Source organism: Antrostomus carolinensis, unplaced genomic scaffold (assembly GCF_000700745.2).
Source record: "Antrostomus carolinensis isolate BGI_N321 unplaced genomic scaffold, ASM70074v2 scaffold11046, whole genome shotgun sequence".
Taxonomy (NCBI): Eukaryota; Metazoa; Chordata; class Aves; order Caprimulgiformes; family Caprimulgidae; genus Antrostomus; species Antrostomus carolinensis.
In genome coordinates this window covers 66,709-90,077 of record NW_010319801.1, presented here as the reverse complement: position 1 = coordinate 90,077, position 23,369 = coordinate 66,709, and the positions used below count along the sequence as shown (strand labels likewise).

The following is a 23,369-nucleotide window of genomic DNA, read 5'->3' as shown; positions in this document are numbered from 1 at the left end:
TACGAAAGCCCTTGGGTAAATTAATGTAAAACAGTGTGACTCATATTTGCAGAGACTAAATAAGGAACAGCATCTATTAACAGTCCATATGGGATATAATATATTCTAGAAAAAATTGCCCACAGCATAAAAGTTTATTAAACTAAACACTGAAGTGGATGAAGAAGAGAAAAACCAACCAACCAAAAAAAAACAAATCAAAACACAAAAACAACTAGGGGTGAGAAAGAAAGAGGATCAAACTGAAAAAGAAAAGGGAATAAAGTTATACATTTTATATAGAATTATAATAATTAAAGTATGCTTCATGAGGCAGTAACCTGGTGAATAACCACCAAAGGTGGCATACTATAATACTTTGAAAAGAGAAGTCTCACTGTATCTGTCACTTGCTTTTGCCACCAATGAAAAAGTACAGAAAATTACTTTGAACATTAGTGTTCTAGTCTGCACTTCAGCTTTAGCAGCAGAAAAACTTTCAAGAACATCAACTATAGAGGAAAATCTAGTTCCTTGAAATAATCATTTTTATTTCAGTGGCAATAGGCAGATTTCAGACTTCTGCCACCTACGGATCTGTCAATCTAGGCTGAGATTTTGAAAATCATCATGTACATTCTTACACCTTTGGGCAACACTTATTTTTCCATCAAGGTTTTTCTCCTTTGACTTCTCAATACCAAGGCACCTTTACATCACAGCATCTTCTCTTTCACTAAGGAAAGTGGAAATGTAAAATCAAGAAAAAAAGCCTAAAGGCCAACTTCAGATATCAGGTTGAACTACAATCGGAGACAAAATATTTTCTGCATAAGAGCTTTGATAAAAGTTATTTTACCAAAGAAGAGTCTTAATTTTTGGAAAAAATAATTTGTTTTACTTGGAAAATTGTTACCCTTACTGCCAATTTGGCCAAAATATTTTAATTCCTAAAAGGTAATGAAGGGAACTTGACTTTGCCAGACCTGAAACAGCACCATGTCAAACGTTCCTGAGAGGTGAGCACAAACCAAGACATCAAAGGTTTCCAAAGTCTGAACCCTGCCTCAGCTGAACAAACAAAATCTATAAAGAGGAAGATTTAAACCTGATGATACAAGTAAAATTAAAAATCAAAACAAAAATCTACCTCTGATTTTCAGAATGGATCATTTTCAGTCTTAATCTCAGTGACTTCCTGCACTGCAGTTACACAATCCTGTCTGTTCCCCTGGGAAAATCTCCTCCATCCCATCAGCTTCCAGCCTGGGTTTGGGTCTTTTTGCTCCTCTTCCTAGGGATCTCTCAGTTTCCTTTCCCACTGCAGGCCCTTTCTCACTGTCCTTTCCCTTCCTTGTCACATCCTGCACCTAGAGTAATTTCATAGGTTACACATGTTCAGTTCCTTTCAGGATAAAACCATCCTTGCCCTAGAAGGGACCAGCTGGCAGCCACTTTTTTCCCTGCTACCTCAACACATTCTCTTATCATACTTAAACATTAAACTGAAAGAAATTTAAATTATTGTGTCACAATCCCATTCTTCTCTTAAGCTTTAGCTGTATAAGAAAAATAGGAGGAAGAGGTTTTGTGCTTATTTAGTTAATGTTAAAGAAAAATATTTTGCCTCTTCCCCCTCTGGAGAGTTTTTGTTTGTTTGTTTTTAGAAAAATAGCCCAGTATTTTGGAAAGGAAAGGACATTTTTCTTAAACCTTATTCTATAAAAAATACAAGATTAAATTAACCTGTATTAAGTTGGCAGCTAAATCCCTGCATAGGAAACCAAAGATAGTATTTAACTGTCAACTCAATTCCAAAGACATATATTTAATTACATAAAATCCAGTCAGACAGTCGGTAAAATGAAATAGATCCCCAGGGAGCTACTATACTGCGCTAACATTTGCATCACACTCTTGCAACAGGAGCACAATCCAGTTTTCTTAACTGTGAAGCTGCTCCAAAATGTATCCACTTACAGTGAACATATATGATACACATTACATCGATCATACAGGCATCTAAGAACAGTAATCTGATGTCTGTGACAATTACACAGGGTGAGTACTCTTGAAAGAGGCCTGTTCTTGTCAAGTTACCAAAACCTGGACTGGTATCAATCATTAATGAACATAAAGCTTCAATCCTGTTAACGTTAAGGCTCAGAAGTAACTTCATTATCTGTATACTGAGGTCACTCAAGTTGTTAACAGATGCAGGATTATATAACAGTGTTTACAATTTTCATGTTTGTATTTGTTTAATTTGTCTTTATACAGCATTTATTACTTTTTAAACAACTGATTAATTCTTGGTATCATTTTCATAAACAAAAGGTGACAACAATGCAATATCAGTATGCAGATGCAAGCAAACTTCATAGCTGTCCTAATACACAGACCAGACAGTATGGGTAATTTTTCAAAACTACTATCTTATTTCTTTATGCCGTATATACCACATGTGCTCACATCCATGGTCTTGTGATATATGTGCAATATGGTTCAGTCTGAGTCTTTTCTTAATGCAGGGTCAATTGACTTTTTCCTTCTGTCTTCTTGCTTCCTTTCCCTTCTCCCAACTTCGCCAGACAAATATTTACAGTATTATCATGTCTGATACCGTAAACTCATTTTCACTAACTATGCTAATCGGAAATTTTTAATCAACTTTCAGACCTGAAAAAAGCTTCTCATTGCTTAGATTCATGGTGGCACAGTAGCTACATGCTTTGCCAAAAATGTTGTTTAGGTAATAGACCTGAAAACATTTATCACAAATTAATATTAATGTCTCATTCAAAAATAATGATTAGGGAAAAAAAAAAAAAAATCTGTTTAAAAAAACCCCAAAAAAACAACAAACTTGAGAAAACTCGAAAAGGCATTTAATAGGTTGTATGCTAACTAAAGTGAGGCTGACTGGTTTTTATGCCGTTGCTCCCAATAACATTCTCTAAGAAAAGCCTTTGAACAAACAAACAAATGTACCTTTCTTGAAGAATAAGTTTGTTTTCCTTCTTCCAGAAGTCTTTGAAGTCAGAACTGAATTCATGCCAAATACTAAAGAAAGAATGTGGGGACACCTCTTTCTCTCCCATTTTTGGTTTCATACAGAAATAGGCTGCAGTTTCCAAAAAGCTGTCAAAGAAAACAAAAACAGCAAAAGTTTCAGTGCCCACTGATGCAGATCTAAACCCCCCCTTTATTTAACACCGACATGGTATTTAATTATTCTTAGTAGCAGAGCTAAAACAAAAGAATATAAAAACATAACAGTTTTGAGCTCTTCATATAGAAATAGATACACAATATAAGATGATTCTTCCATTAGGTTGGGATCTGGCATTTATCATAGGTTCTGTTTTTGAACAAAGTATATTCCATTTCAAACACTAAACTGAACACGCTGTCCAGTGCCCTGCAAATCCAGACATCCACACCTACCCATATACTGCTTTTCTGTTGAGTTTAAGGCTATTTTCAAAACACAGAGTCAAAGCCTATAAAGGACTGTAAATAAAGTTATTTAAGTTCTGTTACAGCTATACTATGACACAATACAGTAGATAGCTTAGGTAGAAGCCTACACACTCAAACCTGCTGTGTACTAAACAAAATATGGTACAACAGAAAACTGGGCCAGGAGCAACTGTGTTAGAAAACTGGTGCCAGTCATGACTCTACCAGAATGATCCGGCAGCCCTTTCTGAGCACAGCAAGAGTAAAGTAGCATATTAAACACAAAACCTACCCCTCAAGTAAGAACTGCTGCTGAAATGCAAAGGTCATATTTCCAACACTGAGTAAGGACTGTGACTGCAACTAGATTTAAAAAAATTCTGAGTATGAGTTGCTTCTATTTTATTTCAAAATCTAAAATATGTAGGAATGTTACAGGAAGCTATGGAAGAATTATTGCAAAAAATAATTGCTTGATTAAATATTATTCCATTTTATTTTTTGACTTAATGGAGCTTTTAAGAACATTTTTCTCATCTGAAGCTGAACACTGAAGCCTTTGGAGAACTGGTTATTTTATGAAAAATTCTATGGAAAGCTGTCTCTTGAAATATAATTGCAGATGCTTTGCTGACCAATCCATCATTACTCATCGACTCCTGTGATAATTTTCTATGAATCACATATCACAGTTTTAATCACTTTGATTATGGGAAAAAAATGCAATTCCAGTTAAATGGATGGAAATGTCATTTTAGTCACAGAAGTTATATCTTAATTCATGGACTATTGTAAGTGGAGACAGTGTGCTTTGATTGTTGTTATAATTTAAAGTATTTAATGGTGACAATAATATACAAAGATTCAACCATTCAGAAGGGTCAATCTCACAAAGTCTTTGTGAAACTGTTTGTCCTGCTTCTCAAAACTCAATATTCCAGTTGTTTTCCTCAACATGAAAAATAAATGTCTACATAAATTATCCTATTTCTGAATAAAAAGACTACAGCTTAAAAATTTAACATCAGTTTACTAATCAAATTTTGCACACTCTCTTAATTTGTAATTCATTTTTCCATCTGCTGAAGCAAAATGAAGCTGTTGAGCAACAAAGATGCAGCACAGAAAAATGTAAAAGGCAAAAACATCCTCACTTTTTAAACCCATGCATTGATATTCAAATGCCACTTACCTGAGTGTACCATTTCTTAAGCTCTCTGAATTAGTCTATCATGACACTCTGTTCTGTAAGTCAGTGCATGGTTTGATAATTATAATGTCTTTTTTTGTGGCTAGGTTTTGTTGTGGTTTTTTTCAAATGATTTCTAGATGAGTGATTACTGCTGATTAAACTAAAAAAAAAATCCATTTTACTTACCTATTGATATTTTTCCTACAGTTTTATACTGGGGAAAATATTTATGATCTATCCTGTGGTCCTACAGAGTCACTCAAAAAGAACATCCCTGACATTCATCAGTCAGCTGTGCTATATTTTAAACTTTTTGCCTACTTTCATGTATTTTAAACTTTTTGCAAGACTGCAATCATATCAGGGAGATCTTTTGGTTTTCCTTCCAGCCCTTTCCCCTAGACTTACAGCTCTGGAGCTGGCTAATGGAGAAGTGACATAAAAGGCTCATTTGATTTTTAAGACTGAACTGGCAACATTTTTTAAGGAACATGAGGAATACAGGACAAGAGAGAAATGTGGAGGCATCAGCTGAATCAATGGCTTATTTTTAAGGAAGTTCTTTGAATAAAGGCCATTAATGGATCACAGAATAGAGAGATCAGAAGTTCAAATAAGAAGCCTTGTTCTGAGAAACATGTCTTCAAACCATTCGGCAAATGACAATAATATGGAAAGAATTTGACAGTGAATGGCCATTCTAAGCAATGCTTTTAAATTTGAAGAAACAAGCTAGAATTCCCTCAAAGGAAAACATCCCAAAAACCAGGAAGCCAAGACAAAATGTAATTCATTTACGGGAGAATACTCAAAAAAAAAGTTGATAAACAGTACTAACATTAACTGGAGATGCAAAGGCTTCCATTACTCTTAAATTATTCCAGCTACCTTCTGGGAGCAGGAGATAGCCAATATTTTTTTTCTCTAGTGACTGAAAAATCTCTCTGAGGACCATTTGTATAACCAGTACAACCTTACACATGCATACAGATGTGTCTAACAGCTATAACTTAATTTCTAGATTTGTAGAGAAGAGAAATGCTCAACCAGGTTGCTTGCCTCCCTGGCAGTTATTTTGGGAGGTAAAGGAAATAAGCTGTTTGTGAAATGTGAAACAGCAGCAGCATAGCAGGTTGTCATTGTTAATACGTCACACCTTTCTAATGCCTGGTAACAACGCACAACACATCAGCTGCAACACAGTAAGACTTCAGGGCACAAATCTCCATGAATCAAATATTTTTTCTATATATGCAGATCAAACAGTCAAGACAGTTGCTATATTTTTTTCAACAAGAAACATCTACCCTTATGTAACAGTTAAGGCTCTTAGAGTACATTTAGAAGACATATGGAAACCTGCTTGCTATACATTTGATGCTGTCATTTTCGTAATACCAGATGAAGTGGCATAATTCACACATGAAAGACAGAGCAAATGAAGTGAATCCAAATGCATCAAATAATAAAACATACCCAGTAATAAATCCTCTATATTACCATGCTCTTCAAATATCTGATTTGGAAATGTTTACATATGTCAAACTAGACATATCTCAAAGCTGATTCCAGAAGGGGACAGGCATTTAAAAAACAAATAGAAATTTGGATGACATCACCATAACCCCAAGACTAGATATCATCCTTTCAGATTTCAGCCAGGCAGCAAATACCTTTTCTCTGGTGCTTTTCAGTGGGGTAGCCCATTCAAGTTTTCCTGTTGATCCTTCAGCAGATTTTGAAACAAAACATCTGCAAATACCATTGATACTGTTTCTGATTATACGTGCAAGCACACAGACATTTTATCAAATAGGGGACTAGGAGTTCAGAAGGCTTTTGTTCCTATACTCAAATTAATTTCTGCATCATACATCCTTGGGAAACTCATCTGACCTTACAGGACAGGTATTGCAAAGCTTGTTTAGTGTCCATTTCTCAAGTGAAAAGGTTCTTAGTTTTCCATACTCTTAGTGAGTGTCTTAAAAGAATTAAGAATGTCCATTAGAGAAGAGATAGCAGTCATGGAAGAGGGAAGGAAGGGCATGCGAGTTATTCTCAGGGATTAAAAGAGGTGAAGGATGTCACTGGCTTTGCTTCAAACAGCCTGACTTTTCAAGCATGATTAAAAATCAGGCAGTGATGTTCACACTACTGTCTTATCCTGACATGGCAAAAGCCAGAATTCTTTAAACACATTTCAGGCTGGGTTTAATATCCCTCATGCTGGCCCTGAAGGAGAATTAAATAATGGTAAATGTCTCAAAACAATGGAAGAATTGCTCATGCCTCACCAGTAAGTAAGGAAATAAGATCAAGAAAGATATCAGTTCCTTTTCTCCTTTTCTTGTCTTCTAAATTCCTTGGTTCAAGTGTTTAATTCATAAAAATCACTACAGACTGAGAAGACTGAGCTCACTGCTTACTCAAATGTGGAAATTTGATGAATGAGTCAGTGTACTTTTCTGTGTGCTCTCTTATGTACAACTATGAGACTATGTAAATGATTTTACTATTTGGAGGGAAGGAAGGAATGGATGCACTAACAGCCAAACCAAATTTAATCATATGAGAAAGAAAACAAGCCATTCACATTGCAAATGGCTCAGTGTCAGCATTTCTAGCTAATACATCTGATCCATCAGGAAAATTTTAAGAGCATCTATGGATTAGTTAGGGTTTGTTTTTTTTTTTCCCCATTCCATTCTGAAGCCATTTAGCAAATAGTTGTAGACAATGATTCAGATTCAAGTTTGCTGTGTGCAATGCATTGGCCAGTTTATAAATATATACAACATATGTTTGTACATATGTGAATGTATGCAGTAGATCAAGCAAAATGAGAAGGAGGGGAGAGAGAGCAGCTGGCAACTACAAAAATACTTATTTTGCTAAAAAAAAAAAAAAAAAAAAAAAAAAAGTAATAAGGGAACAAATCAGCATCATTTGATTAGGCTTCTGTGGCCAAACAAATAGCAAAATAACCATGGGTACAGACATGCCCTGGCTGAGCTTTCTGAGGAATGGTGAACACACACACAAACATACATGCATCTGTTTATCCATACAGCAAGCCAAATCACCTGCAAGAGTAAAGATTGTTTTAATGTAGATTTAAAAGCAGAAAAAATGTTTATAGATTTCTGCAAGAGAGATTCTGTACTATTTAACATTACGTATTTTGGTTGAAGTTTGAACCTGGATAATCTTGACTACTTGGGTTTAGCTTTATAAATTGTTAAGCATCATTTATGTACACTTGAGATTAAAAACATTTAATGAGAGTCAATCTTAAGACGGAATACCAAGCAGTTCAACAAAGACACACAAAATTACATAAAATGAAACAGAATCAACATCCTGGTTACTGAGATAGCACAAGGCTGTGAGAAAACTTAATATGCACATCATCCTAAGAAGCCTCTCATTTTCTATTGACACATTTTGTTGGGGTCCTCTCTCTGCACTAAAACTTTACTTCACTTTCTTAATTTATTTTTTTTAAAGTATCCTTGCCTCTTCCAGTGCTGTCCCTTGTCCTGCATACTTAGAAGTGAGAAAATATAAAAATAAATGTAAGTTAATTCAAAATATGTAGTACTTAAGTGTTGGCAAGAAATTTCTTGGGTTCCTTTTCCCCCTCTCCCTCTTTTTCTTTTTTTTTTTAATGAAGAAAAGTATCTTTCTTGTATTAAGAAGAAAGTTGAGATAATATGCCAGTTTAAGTCAGCTGCCAGAATCATTAATCTCTTCTTTCATTTGCCAGTTTATATTGTGTAACTATGGATTTTGTAACATTGTTCCTTAGAAAACAAAGGTCTCAAGAGATTTTTCCTTTCCTCTAAAAAAAACCTGCCAAACATTTGCAATGTTTTGAATCCTAAGTCATCTCCTTCATCTCTAGTCCCTTGCCTCCTATAAATTCATATTAAACAGAAAAGTGTTTTATTGCTCCAACTAGATGAAAATTAACAGCTTCAAAAAAAAAAAAAAAAGAAAAAAAAAATCCCTCTACCTTTGACGTACCATTTTTCTCCCACAGCAAATGTTCAACAATAAGCATCCAATGTGAAGAACAGGAAATTATTTTTTGACAGGCCAGTCTGCCTTGTTCATGAGAATTTTGATCCACCCCAATACTAGGAATGCTTTACAGCTTTAACATCCATCTACAATTATCAATATTATCAGTTGCACATGTTGATTGCTAACATAAATGCACAACTTACATATTTTATACTTTATGCCATACATTGAAGGCAGCAGACCCAGAAGCAGAGCATATACTATGACACAAACTGTTAAATTCAATAGGTATTAAGAGTATAACCTTGCATTTAAACCAAATATTTTAGGAAAACTAAAATTTTTAGAGGACTAATGAACTCACGGAGTTAGCCATGAATAAAACCTTCACATCTCAGATTGCCATTTCAGCCTCAGTTCAAACTGTTATTCCAGTCCCTTATATTTACATGGGTATTTCTTTAGTCCTGTCTTCAGGAGTAAAGTTCCTCATAACAGGGATAGCAAAGTAACAGAATAATATGGCCATAAGTAATTTAAATTACACTTTGGTTGGAAGGTGAATTTGAACACAGATTTTCACAATCTGTTTGTTTTAGAAATTAATTTTAACAGGTCCAGATTAAGGTATATCTGTTGGGCATGATAAAGAAATTTGCCAGATTACTTCTTGTTGCTTATATCTTCCGGAAACAATAGGTTATCAGGGATCACAGTTAACACTACATCTTAAGAGTATTCTTCAAGATTTTCCTTCTCTGGTTTTATTATTTATTTTTCTTCCTATTTTTATTCTTATTCTTCTCTAAAAAAACTAGGTTACAACCTGGTTCCTCTATATTTTTGGGTTTGTTTTTTTTTATATTGCTCTGATGTAAGCAAATATTTCTCTGACATAACAATGCCATCTTTTATCCAAGGTGGCATAGGATTAGGTACTAAGATATATGTCACAAGCAGGGTGGAGCTATCTTGGCAGACAAAACTTTTCTTTGACAAAAAATACAGGGTTTAAAATGCCATTCTGCACAGATTGAGTCAGACTCCAGCCATCTGAAAATCAAAGGTCAGGAAATATAGGCTAGAGGTATTTTTGCTACCTTCACTATGTCATGTACAAAGCATTCATCAGCCACAGCTCACCCAGTAATTGGGATTTATATCAATCCAAATAATGTTATGCATATTTAAATGTTATATTTCTACTCAATAATATTATTCACATTAAAATATGATTTTAGATAACACATTAGAAACAGCTAACCTTTTCTTTTTTTTTTCTCTAACAATTGTATTCTACCAAGCCACCCAGAGAAAAAAGCAAACATTTGTTTAGTATGACTCTTCTAAGGCATTTTTAATTTGCATGTGCTTTCTTGAACTGGGGAGCCCAGAACTGGACACGGTATTCCAGATGTGGCCTCACCAGGGCAGAGTAGAGGGGGAGGAGAACCTCCCTCGACCTGCTGATCACGCTCTTCTTAATGCACCCCAGGATACTGTTGGCCTTCCTGGCCACAAGGGCACACTGCTGGCTCATGGCCACCTGCTCTCCACCAGCACACCCAGGTCCTTTTCCTCTCCAGCAGGTCACCCCTAACCTGTACTCATGCATGTGGTTATTCCTCCCCAAGTATCATGTAATAGTGTGCACTGGAAAGTCAGGCCCAGTAATATCTCCAAGAGAAAACTAATTTTCTCTTTTAAAAAGACTAACATATGAGCATCAAACATATTAAATAACCCTTGGCCAGTTGAACTTGAAGAAATAATAAGGTGCCAGTAGATACAGAATACAGTGGTAGAAGGAATTTCAACAGCATTGATCTGACACACAAGTTGCTAGCTTCAATGCTGTAAGAAACAGCTAAACACCTCATGTTAAAGCCCAACTTGTCTCCAGATGTTTCTATTACCACACCTTATCTTCACTGTCTAGTGCAACAGAGGCCTCCTAAGCAATCATTATTACTTAAAGAGGTTATAATTACATATCGAGGTAGTCTAACCATTGTGTGAAAAGTTTTATTATGTTTTTGCAATTTAATTATGTCAACCTCAGCCTTATAAATCTGCCTTCTCCCCTGGCATGACTCACTTTTATAACTGAAATTCATGCAGGGTCAAGGTCAAAGTTATCTAACAAAATAAGTAGTAATTTGCCTTAAACCTAGAGTGGATTATTTAGATATCTATAGAGAAAGCGCACAGATGCTTTATCAGATTTCATGTATATATAATATTAACCCACACTCTAAGAATACAATTCACCATAGATTAAAATTTATACATGTGCATTTAGAAAAAACACACTCTAAAAATAACAAGTGAAATTAATCTACAGGTTTGATTGGGAGTATTTTCATGTGCTCTTTCTATTTTGGCACTCAAGTCAAACATAGTTTTCAGTTTCTATTCTTTGAAAATTATAGAATAAAATGCTCTGAAATACTTGGGCATTATAGAACCACCTACCATTTTAAATGCTTTGTGATGCTGTTTCATCTTAACCCTTTGGGGGTTCAACGTACAAGAACTCTCCCCTTAACATGCATAAACACAGGATTCCCTGCTACCATCAAAAGCCAGCACAACTGTGAATGGAAGAAATCCAGCCTTCAGAGAAGACAGAAATGTTTATGGGGGCTTTCATATTCTTAGAGTAAATTACAACAAAATCCCATGACAGTATATTGAAAGACTTCAAAATTTGGCTTGATGAAATGTCAGACTGAAAAGGTCTTTACATGCATTTATCAAACATTATGCATTTATGATTGAACTCCTGATTTATGCCTATACATTCTTTTCATAGTAGTGACAGGATCTTTGTTTAGAAGAGTAGTGAAAAATAGGTAGCATTTTCTATAAGGATCAAGTTTAAATGAAAAGGTGTCAGCCATTGTAATTGATGGAAAGATTGTAATAAATAACCATATCACTCTGGATATGCAAATCATCAATATTCACATATTCAAGCAGAGCTAAATAAACCATAGTCCTTTGGGCCTAAGAACACTCTCCCATATCTGAAGGAGCTATTCCCAGCCCTTCCAAGGATTACATGAAGGCGTCACGGTGTATCTGGTCTGGGGTGACCATTGCCCTAGTTGTTTCCTTTGGGGTGGAGAAGGAACTTTTATTTCCTCAGCACACCGATTAAGGTAGAACCATCTTTCAAGTAGCAGATGAGAAAAGCAAGTGCAAGTTATCCCACAAGAAGCATTAATTTAAGACACAGCACAGAAGAGATCTGGCTCACTAAAGCTGTTTCTGAATCTAGCTCATTAAGGAAGACAAGAAACAAGGCAACAAGACTGAGGAACACAACGAGAAAGGAGACAATACACTTTTCCCTAGTCATTTAATCACCATACATAAGAAGTCCAGTGGGGTTTCAGCAGTAGGCTGATACAAGCTCTGTACTGTGAAGAGTCTGCTGGCAGCCTTCCATCAACTGGAAATTATTACAAAAGGAATGACTTATACTGTACAAGTTATTACTGGATAGTTCCCAGATGAGTTAATGCAGTTGTGACCTAATTAAACCACATCCCTGGTGTCCTGCTTTTCTATTTGCATATACATGGCAGCAATATAGTATAATAATCCTTAAAGTAAATCTTAAAATACAGCAAGGAAGAAAGCAACAACTGTAGTGGCAAGTCAACCTAAGAGCATAAAAGTAGAAGCGTCGTCCACGTTTAAGTCACAGTCATTGTAAATGCGAATACTATACTGTAAAGGTCTTAGGAAACAATTTAACTAAACAGCTCAGGTAGATAATATGATGAAAGAAAAAAAGCACTAAACATTCAGAAGCTGATGCACAATGGAGAGGCACTGGAGCTGATCACATATACACACATGCACAAAAGCATTTTAATTCAGCTGTAAGAGCTCAAGAGGAATATCTTGAATTTTTGAGGACTACTCAGTGCAACCATCTGCTGGATATAAACTGGAGGTCAAAACAATGTGCCACATTTAAAGGTTTCAATTTCTGTAATTTTTTATTAATTTTATTAGCTACATGATTCTTCTCTTAAAAAAAAAAATAAATCCTAAATTTAATGCAATAGTATTAATTTGGGGTATGATCAGACCCCAGTTATTTTAACTATAATATTATAAGATTGTTACTTAGCTGTATTGTTATCAATGCAACTTAGCTGTGTAACTGTATTTGCATCTTAAACTAATATCCTTTATCTTTTACTGTAAGATCTAAGAATAGGTCCTCTACATAAACTGTAAAATAAATTGCATAAAGATGAGTTTACACTGCAGAATATTAAATTTATGAATTCTACTCCAGTCTGTTAAAAGTTATATTACCATGACTAGCACTGAATGCCATTAAATGCAAACTAATTTAAAACCCGTAAAATATTTTTTTTTTTTTTTTTAAGCAAGCATCTCAACTTCATACAGACAAAAATCAATTGTGCAAATGGTTAAGGACTTGCAGTTGTTTAGCAGATATTTTCAGAAAAGGACAAAAAGACTTCATCTTTCAGAGAAAGATCAATTACCCATATTTCAGGAGAGACTTTCTGACATAACTAAACTGCTGGCTAAGTTTCCATTACTGCATATTTACAGGCCTTGATATTTTGTCAGAGACAGGATACTAAACTAGAATGATCCAATCTGTTTAACAGTTTCTAAGCTTCTTCTATACACAATTCCTTTGCTCACCAAGTATTTACTTTTTGCTGATGCAACTAATGTATACCGATAGTCTGAAACGTATTACCATGAGCAATTCAAGTCTGCATGCTGGGAACCACACAGTAAGAAAATAGACCTAACAGTAAAGGTACCAACAAAAGATGAATGGCAATGATGGAGTAGTGAAAGATGGAGGCCAACAGCATATCCTTGCCTTTTAGTTAAAAGTGTTGTGCTGGGTTTTTTTCTTTTAAAAAAACTACATACCTCTCTCCATTCTGGGCTTTTCACCACTTTATTTCAATCATTAACTCAATTTTCACTTTAACTTTACAGTTCACTTTTGGAAACAATCCAAACCATTGTGTGGAGGGTAGCGAGGTGGGAGAAACATTTACTGTTTTAAAGGATTACCAGACTTAGGTGCTACATTTCTAGGTGTCGCTTTTCAGCAGTGCCATTGTACCATACTGTCTACTATTTCTTTAAGTGTCATCAACTTGTCAGCTCATAAGCAGGTGTATAGCTTTGTTCCTCCCCAAGTCTCACGTTCAGTGAAGCCAAAGGAAGCTTGTGAGTGTTGTGTCAGGAGTAATTTTTTTTCAGGGAATTAAAGGTAAACATTTCTCTTTAAAATTAATGTCATTTGTTGCTATGGCAAAGAAAGCAACAATACATTGCTAAATGGATTATTAAAAGTCCCGAAAACAGAAGAGGTGCCTGGGAGACTGCACTCAGGAAGCACTTAAAAGCTAAAAAATCACTGGAATGTGCAAGTAATGGGACCAAATTATAAAATAAACCAAATAAAAATATCCTGACACAGGAAGATGAGTTTTCCATACCCAGTCATGCACATTCTAAATTCCCCAGTTGATATTTATGTCAGAAGGCAGAAAATCCTCTGTTTGACTTTTTATAAAACAAATATATATTCTCACAATGCACTGAGATTTACTAAAGAAAAAATTAAATTCTCAGATTTGTTAAAATCAGTGATTTACATAAAGCCATGATAGTGAGCAGCATTTCTGTCTATCCAGCCTTCATTAGGCATCACAGCAGGAAAAAAAGAGTGAACTGTTTAGGGCCAAATCAAATCATTATATGGGACTGTGATGTCTTAGTACCCTATGTTATCACTTCCAGCAGGGTTATACTATCTGATATATTAGAAATAAAAAGATACGTAGCGTTCTTAAGAGATTCTCAGCATACGTTGCCTTTTACATGACTGCAGTACGACTAAACATAAACTGAGCGATTTTTAGTGCTACTGCACTAAATTTAGAATATGATGCTTCATTGTTTTACTGAGTGATAGCAGGAAGAATTGAAGATCATCTCACTGTATCTCAGGTCTAAAATAAATATCTCCAATTTTTTAATTATTCACAAGTTGTTATTCCAAGAAGAGATGAATCCTTGCAGGTAGAGGGAAATAAAAAGAAAAATATCATCTTTACTGTTTCAGTGGAAGAGAGATCAGTGTGACAGTCTGGATTTATTTCTTTCTAAAAAAAGACCCTAATCTGGAAGCCTTGCAAGGAGATCAGAACTTAATACTGGGTAAGGTATTATAAGAAAGTAATAAAGCTACATGTTAGTCCTTCCTAGCTATTCAGCTCAAAAAAAGGTAGTGAGGCAGAGCGTTAGGACCTTGAGCTTCACTGAATGCTGTTTCTGTTAATTCTAGTCAGGTTGTTTAGTTGTTGCTTCTTCAGGAATGAAGTGCAATAAGAGAAGGAACTAGGTCATTTCTGATTATACACGAGCAAGATTATACTGCTGCTGTTGCTGTCACCTTTTATCCTAGCACAGTAAACAATACATCAGCTATCATATTACTTTTGACAATAACTTTGATGCAATCTTGGTTGCTACTTGCTGTGGATACTGCGGTCAAACTATGTAATTTTAAAATTGTATTAAACATAGCTGGAATCAATAGTGCTTCTAATTTTTTCTCCCTGCTTAAAGAAAATCACATCTTTAGAGATTAGAGATATTTAAAGCTAAGTAAATTTAAAAACCAAACAAACAAAAAACAACAATGAAAAAAACCCAACACCCAAAACACAAAAAAACCCCACAGAAACCAGAGAATATTATTTGTTTCTTGGTGGGAAGTGTGCTGTATCTCCCAATTTTCAAAGATATTAATTTTTGATATTTACAGCTGTGTGAATTCAGCATATAGCTATGCATCTTGGGACAGAGGACATAATCTAAATTTAAAAAAACAAAACAAAACAAAACAAAAGCCAAATTGTGGACTCCTAAAATATAGAAACATCTTTCTCCCTCCTCCTCCCTCCCCTCTCCTGCTTTACTTCTTTCCCCTCCCCCAAACCACTGTTTTTTACTTTAACTTGTCAAGTATTTCACAGTTTCTCAAGTATTTAGCAATGAGGATCTAATTGGAAAGTGCCAGGTTCTTTTTTATTACACTTTATCAATATTGTTAAGGGAATGATGTAATTGTTTGGGGTTTGGTGAAGACATTCCATGTCACTTCAGTGTTAATACCAGGCTGGAGCCTTCCTTGTCTGCCTGCGTAAGCTAGATAAACACAGACCTGTGTGCTTTCTTCTCATCTCAGGATACTTACTCAGAGAGATCTTGGAACATATGCCTATTGCGAGCTAAACATTTCACTTTTCATTTTATCCATGTGCCAGAAATCCATTCCTTGAATAAACACTTTACATACTGACACTCTTAAAGTCACTAAACACGATAAATAAAGAGAGAATACATCATTTCAAAACCGATTAAACATTTTCTCACTTGTGACAAATGAACAGCTATACACTGTATGGAGTCCCTGGAGCAGACATTCCATTTTCGTTGTCTTTATTTTGTGTGGAAGATTAACTTTCCATTTCAGCTCATCTATTGCACAATTGAGCTTTTCTAAAATACACATTGCTGCATTTTCCCCAAATCATTATTCATTTTAGAAACATTTTTGTTGTTATTGCTGCAAGAGTTTTTTCTTTTAGACTTTCTGTTTTTATGGAGGTATCAGCTTTAATATATTATGCCCAAACTAAAAAATAAAATAAATTTAATAATTCTAGTTTTTTTTACTGAAAGCTAAAGAAATGCTATCGTGGGGTAGACCCGAACTTATACACAGGCTGAAGTTATCTACTTCAAACAGGAAAATCCAAGCAAATTAATCACATTAATTTTGGTCCATCTAATCCATCACTTTTCCTTGCACTACTTGCTTGTCTAGTCATCCTATGCATTGCTTTTCTACCTATGATTAGTCAAATGTAACTAATCTTTTATTTAGCTTTTTAAGCTCTCATCTTCTTTTGCACCCATCCCCCACCAAAAAAAGATCCCTAGCATTTGATTTCTATGCCCAATTAAAGATCTTAGTGAAATAAATACACATAATACTAAAACTATACTATGAAGCTATCTTCAATATTTTAAGAAATACCACTAATATGATTAATAATTTTGGTGGGAAGGTGGAAGAAAGAAAGAAATAAAAATGTAGCCTTGATAACAGTAAAAAAAAACTTTGCCTTACTGTTGTCCTACCATAATTCCTCATGTGTTCCACAAAATGTTTTCTATGTGACATTATCCTTGCTAGATATTCACAGTAAAGAGGAACTATGAAGCTGATTCTTTTTCTTTTACAAACTACTGTGTAAAAGGAGCTGCTGTACTCAACAAGCAAGAAGAAAGAATTAGGACAAATTGGAAGGAGCAGAACAAGCTGAGTGAGAATTCAGGGTACAGTTTCCTTTCTTCCCCTATATCGTAGATACTAGATATACCAATAGGAAGTTTTTGATATGATGATTCCAGTGCAGTCAGGGAAAAAAAATAAGAATGGAGAGTGAATTAGACACCAGAAGACAGCCACAAGATTTCTGAACAGATTGAAGATTCCCCTTGTCCCTAAATATCTGTCAGCTTTGGACATGTAGTCTAATCCATTTTCCACAGCAGAAACAGTTTCCTTAAAAAAGCAGTCAGAGATCACAGAAATCTCTTCAAACAGCAGTTTCTTCTCTTGGAGTTTTATTGTGAAGGAGATTTTTAAGAATAAGAAATATGAAACTAAGCATTTCAACAAATCTAAGAAATGTCAAGAATACCTTTGATATACTTGAGCAAGAGGTATGATACTAAGCCAAAGCAATACTCTGTTCCATTTTTTCCATTGTGACCCTGCACCACCAATGTACCACTCAAGAACCTGCTGTCTCCTTACAAGAAGTGAGCTTCTTGTGGCAGAGAAACATCACTTCTCCCCTTGGCTTCCTGTTCAGGTACAGTCTTTGGTAGATGGCCCAAGGGAACAGGGAAAAAATGTGCTCCTGTACCAGGGAAGATGTCAGCTCCACTGTGGCATTACAGGAGGTAGCAAATTTGGGCATCAGGGCCATAGAATGGCTAACAAACCATAGTAAGAAGTAGAAACTCTTATAGTGGTATATTTTACTGGAATCCTATTGAGAGACTTTCCAGCTCTGGCAATATATAATGAATATATTAATTAGCATCTATTCAGTGGCAGCTGTACCTAGTACAAAAAGAAGATGCTATTTTTAATGAAAGGAAAACAAACACACACTCATTTTCACTAAATCTGGACTATAAATGGTGTGTGTCATATTTTGGTCTTTTGCTGGGATAGATAAAAATCTGTCCCATTTAAACACTGCTTCTGGAGAACACTGCCAAAAAGGCAGAAGAAACCACAAGTTGTGCAATGCATTGAAGTTCTCAATTTTGAAAACTCTCTCAACTGCACACATCTGTAATGAAACTTAATGAGGCATTTTGCTTTTTGCCACAAAAAACTATTTGAGAATCTATTAGTAATTCTACAAAGGAAGTCACATTTAATTATACATATCATTAGTATATTAAAAAACATATTTACATTCTTTATTTTAAGGCAGATATTTTATAAGTACAGGAAGTAGTACCTAATGAATAATAGTTGTCTGGGGAATGTTACGCATCTGTCAAATCACCATGATTCTGGTGTAGTACTAATAGTTTTCTCTCAGTCCACATGGTACATTCTGAATTTATTTTTGCATAAGGTACCTGCATTTTCCAAAAGCCAGGTGTCGTGTATATCTATATTCCTTTTTTTTTTTTTTTTACTAATTTTCCAATTAAAACTGAAAATAAATAAATATAACTTAGTTTTCTGAGTGAAGTTCTTTCACTATTAAAAAATACAATAATGTTGGCTACCAATACAGCAGTTTCTACCAAAACATATTTTTCAAAGAAAGGTTTTACTGCATTGTTCTTTCTTACCTTTTATGTGCTTCTGTCAACGACTTCTCTTCATTTTCTTGGTCTATTTTAGCTGTAAAAATACAATCAAAGAATTAGCTACAAGGTGAAAGATAAAGATGTTGTTTCAGGATAAGGTTCATTGTAAATATGTCATGTATAACATGTATATAAACCACATGAGGATATACTCATGTACATCAATTCTGAAAGAAAAAAAACCCCACAAAACACCACAAAACTACATGAATTCTGATATCCCTATTAGAAACAAAACCAAAAACACACAACAAAAAACACAACCACAAAAAAAACCTCGAAGCAAGTTTTGAAAATTAAAGCAAACAAACAAACTTGCAGTAATATAAACAACACTCAAGTCATTAAAGTTACTTAAAAGCAGAATGACTCTGAAAACCTGACAAGTATGGGAACTGGTCTACCAAGAGGAGGAAAAGTCGAGTGAAGAGCAGGAAGGATTCAGCTTTATAGTTTTTCTAAAAGTTGCTTGATAGTTACAAATAAAAGCTCTCTTCTCTCTCCCTGCATATACCATCTCTCTGTACATACATCAGTTAGTGAAGTACTAGAGCCATAGCAGGTCCATATTGAAAACATGACTGTTTTTACATGAAGGAAATTGTCATTTGGTGATCATGTGAAGGAAATTAAAAATACAAAACTGTAATTGTCACACATTGAGGAAAAAATGATCTGTTTTCCGTGTGTTCTCTTGTATTTAATTTTGTACCCATTTCACTTAACTTGGATATTCTGATACACAAAATCTACAAGAACACACATCTTAACTTAGGTATCACCAATGTGCGAAGCGATAGTACAAACTGCTCTGTGCATGTGTGCTTAGGTGAGAAATACTTATATAGTCATTCAGGTAGCACAACTTAAATCCCATTTAAGACATTCACACTTTAGCCAAAAGCTTTTTAGTTTGGAATTTGATTCCCCTTTTCAGTCTGCTGGACTGCCAGCCTGCTAATTTGCAAGGAGAATTTTAGGATTCCTGGGACACAGTGGATTTTGGGACATGAAGAGGCTCTAAACTGTCCTGGAAACTAATGTCAGTGGTACAGAATTCATACAGAAATCTAAAGAAGAACAAACCTTTAAGCTACTTTTAATTTCACTTTCCCTATATAGCTCTACAATAATAATTAATTAAAATTATTTTTCTACGTTGTAGACACACTGCCTTTGAAAAGGGAAATCCTGAATTCAAATTTAGCAGAAAAGAGAAAGGCAACGGAATTATTAGCGAACAAAGATAACCACTATTTTTGTGTCACAATGTTTCAATCAACAGCACTTTACAAACACACACTAACACTAAAATAGACATGTGAAATCTGTAGCAAAGATACACAAATACAGATTCCCTATTATTTCCTCAGTCAGAACAAGATCAGAGCTATTTCTAATGCTACAAATGCTTTTTATTAGTAGTAATGTAGTCTGCTGAGTAGGGTGAGCAGTGCCTGGATGCTTGCAGCAGCAAACATTGTATTTAGTAATCATCACTTGAAGACTCAGGCTCCATCATTGTTTTGCTGAGAGTGAAAAAAAATCCCAGCAAACCACAGAAAACTTGAGGGAGAGCTGGGTAAATGTTCTCAAGGAAATTTAAGAGCATGTGAAGCTTGCCTGATTGCAGGTTTCAATACTGACTTGAAACTCGGCCCAGATTCTTCAAAAGGGTTGTGAGGGCTCACAACCCTTTTGAGTAAACCGGAGCTCTGTGTTGAGTGAATCTGGGCTGACTTATAGTTTTTCTTGAAAGCCTTGCCTTGATTTGGATATGAAACCAGGTGAAACCTGGCAACTTTGACAGAATTTCATTAACTTTTTTTTTTTTCTTCATACTTCAATCCTGAAAGTCAAGGTATGACTTGTAAAACCATATGGTGCAAGAGAGAAGAAACTGCACATAAACTCCCTGGATGAAGGGACATACAATATTTAATTCTGCATTAACACTTTCACTAAGTATGTGCAGCTATAACTTTTAAAATAAATAATTCTATTACTGAAAAATGTAATTTGGACTCCTCTCACGTAAACAATGTTTGCAAATGTAGGCTAGCCTGTTCCAGCCTAGGACAGTCTTTCAGTACATACATCATATTCATAGGATATAACTCTTCTTATAATTTCCAGGACTGATGGGGAGTACCATCATCTGAGCTGTGTAGTTTGGGGTTTTTTCTTCCTTATTTCAATTGTTCTGCACCTGCTTACAAACAGTTATTTACTCACCAACAATGGAGTAAATATTCCACAATTTACTTTTTGAAAGAGTGCAAGCACAACATATTATACTAGACTTATCAAAGCATGTCAGAATGTTCCCATTTTGGAGCAAATTTTGTTTCAATTAAAAAGGAAAATTACTATGGTCCAGAAAGGAAGAAAAAAATAAATACTACAGGTATAGGTACTTTTAATCATTTCAGAGAGAATGGGTATTCTACAATGAAAAGAATCTTGAGAATCCCTGAATGGTGTGTATGTAATAGCATTTTTTTTAAAAGTAGTAAGTACATATGCATAAGGCAGCTACTATACCCACAGAGAGAGATTTCATCCTGCACCAGATCACTTTTTGGCATTAAACACAGTCTTGCAAGGAAAGAATTTCCCCTAAAACAGAATTCCCTTGTAGTCTGTTCCAAATACATGATGACACTTCTAAATCTTTTGCATGTTATCAGAAGAATATTATTCAAGTATAAATCTGATTTGCAGTCCATTTGCTTTCTCATTTTTCTAGACATAAAAAGTTAAATAATAGTATAAAAATAATTCTGCTTCCACAAGACAACAGGTGGCACTAGTGAAAGAGAAGAAAATATGGTACACACAGTCAGAGATCTGCCCCTCTCCAAAGCAAATATTCAGATGACTGCTTTTGCACTAGTATACAGTAAACATCTGAAAGCTGTGGACAACAGGCAGTCAAAGACATGCATTGAGATTTAATCAGCAAGGGAAGAAAGCCTCCTGTTATCAAAAACATAAAAGCCTTATTATCACCTGGATACAATGGAATAACTATTAGATGCTGAAACAGCTGGAGATTTCTATGACTTCTGGAACTGGCCACTAATACAATCACCTGATATTAGTGGTTACTGGTATTTTGCTCTGTACTAATCACCCCATTGGTAAACTGCTTTCACCTTGTTTTTCCTGTTTGAGTAAAGGAGGAAAAAAATGCAGTTTTGACATTCAGTTGAAGTGTTCCAGAGTGTATTAGGCTTCAACATTTCATTCAATATAATGCATCTTTACTGTCACTTCTTCCTCCCCAGCAGTTCATCACAACTGTAAAGAGAGTGCCTGAAGGGCATCAGTTTGGTATTCCTTCTTGGCAGCCTGTATCAATTAAATGCTAAGTACCAGCTGAAAGGTGTCCACCTTAGAACACTCTGGAGAAAAATGTATTTCCTTTTACAAAAGAGAACTCCTCCAACATATGAAGTAAAAAGGAGAAAATCCATACCTGCTCCACAGTGATCCTTCCATAGCAATGGCTGAGACAGGAAAATTGGTCATTTCCAGAAATACCATGGCAGCTGAGCACATTTGAGTGCTCTGTTCTGACACTAAAAATTTCTCTCTATCTCTATTCTCAAGAAGCAAAATTACTTCAGAAAGTCTTATTGGAGTTATTTGAAAAAAGTTAAAAGAAGACTTGCAGTCACCCAGTAGCCACATCTGCTTCCATATGTATTCAGAATCCACCAGGTCACCATAGCAGTGACAGCTGGCAGGCTCTTCTGATAGATGTAAGAATTCCTGCTCTTGGGTCAGTTATTATTTCCAAATGAAAATATTCCATGTTTTATTGACTCATCATCTTTTCTCCAGCCTCCTGCTTAGAGTATTCTTGTTCCTTTACACTAATTTACTAAACCACCTCCAAATACACTGTTCCAAATCTATTAAAGACTATATCATACCTATATATTAGCCCCTATATTTCATGTAACGCAGCAGTAAGCAGAGGTAAAACTTAGTTTTATATCTCTGCCTGCATACACTCAATATATGGTAGGGCTTTATACACAGCTTTCATAATCCTGAAGGCATATATATTTTCTGTAAAATCTACTTAAAAGGATATAGTTGAAAATAACTTCATGTCATATTGAAAAACACTACCATATCAAGAAAATAACATTTTAGAGTGAAAGTTACCTCTCATGAAGCAAAGCTACCTTATCTACTATTTACAACATATACCAAATCAGTTATCTTTTAACTTTTTCTTTTGAAAGGATCTTTAATGCCTCCTTGTTAGATGATGTTCCACTGATTGCCTGCTTTTTCCATTAAGATACCTTCAGACTATTTAAAGATGGTCTCCCTTCAGAGCAAGGTCTATACTTCCTAAACACTTTATGTATTTGGTCAAAATTCAAGTACATTCCTTCCTCCCTATGTCATTCCTTACCAAGCATAAGGACTGTACTATATCCAACACTCTTCAATAAATTCTTTTAACTACGTGGTATATGTATTTCTTCAAAATGTACTAACATCAGATGCTCTATTTTCTATTTTATCGCTTTTTGTATTTGCTTAAATTTACTGCTTGATGTTTTGCAATTGGGACATAAAACTTGATTTTATACATTTCAAAATGAGCTTTCCAACAACACCTCACAAAAGAAGTCTAAATAACTTAATTCACAAAAGTTCTGTCATTATCAGCATATATCAACATTCC

The 23,369-nt window shown here is 35.0% G+C and overlaps 1 protein-coding gene across 1 annotated transcript in view; it reads right to left on the bottom strand.

The window, feature by feature from the left end:
* Positions 1-214: 214 nt before the first annotated feature.
* LOC104526051 (formin-2) overlaps positions 215-23,369 on the bottom strand; it is a gene marked incomplete at its 5' end in the record, with an annotated part of 89,859 nt that continues 66,704 nt past the window's right edge. Inside the window, 3 exons of the mRNA XM_010169391.1 lie at positions 215-242; positions 2,971-3,120; positions 18,641-18,692. Coding sequence (XP_010167693.1) covers positions 215-242; positions 2,971-3,120; positions 18,641-18,692 — 230 coding nt within the window. The remainder of the gene's footprint in view (positions 243-2,970; positions 3,121-18,640; positions 18,693-23,369) is intronic.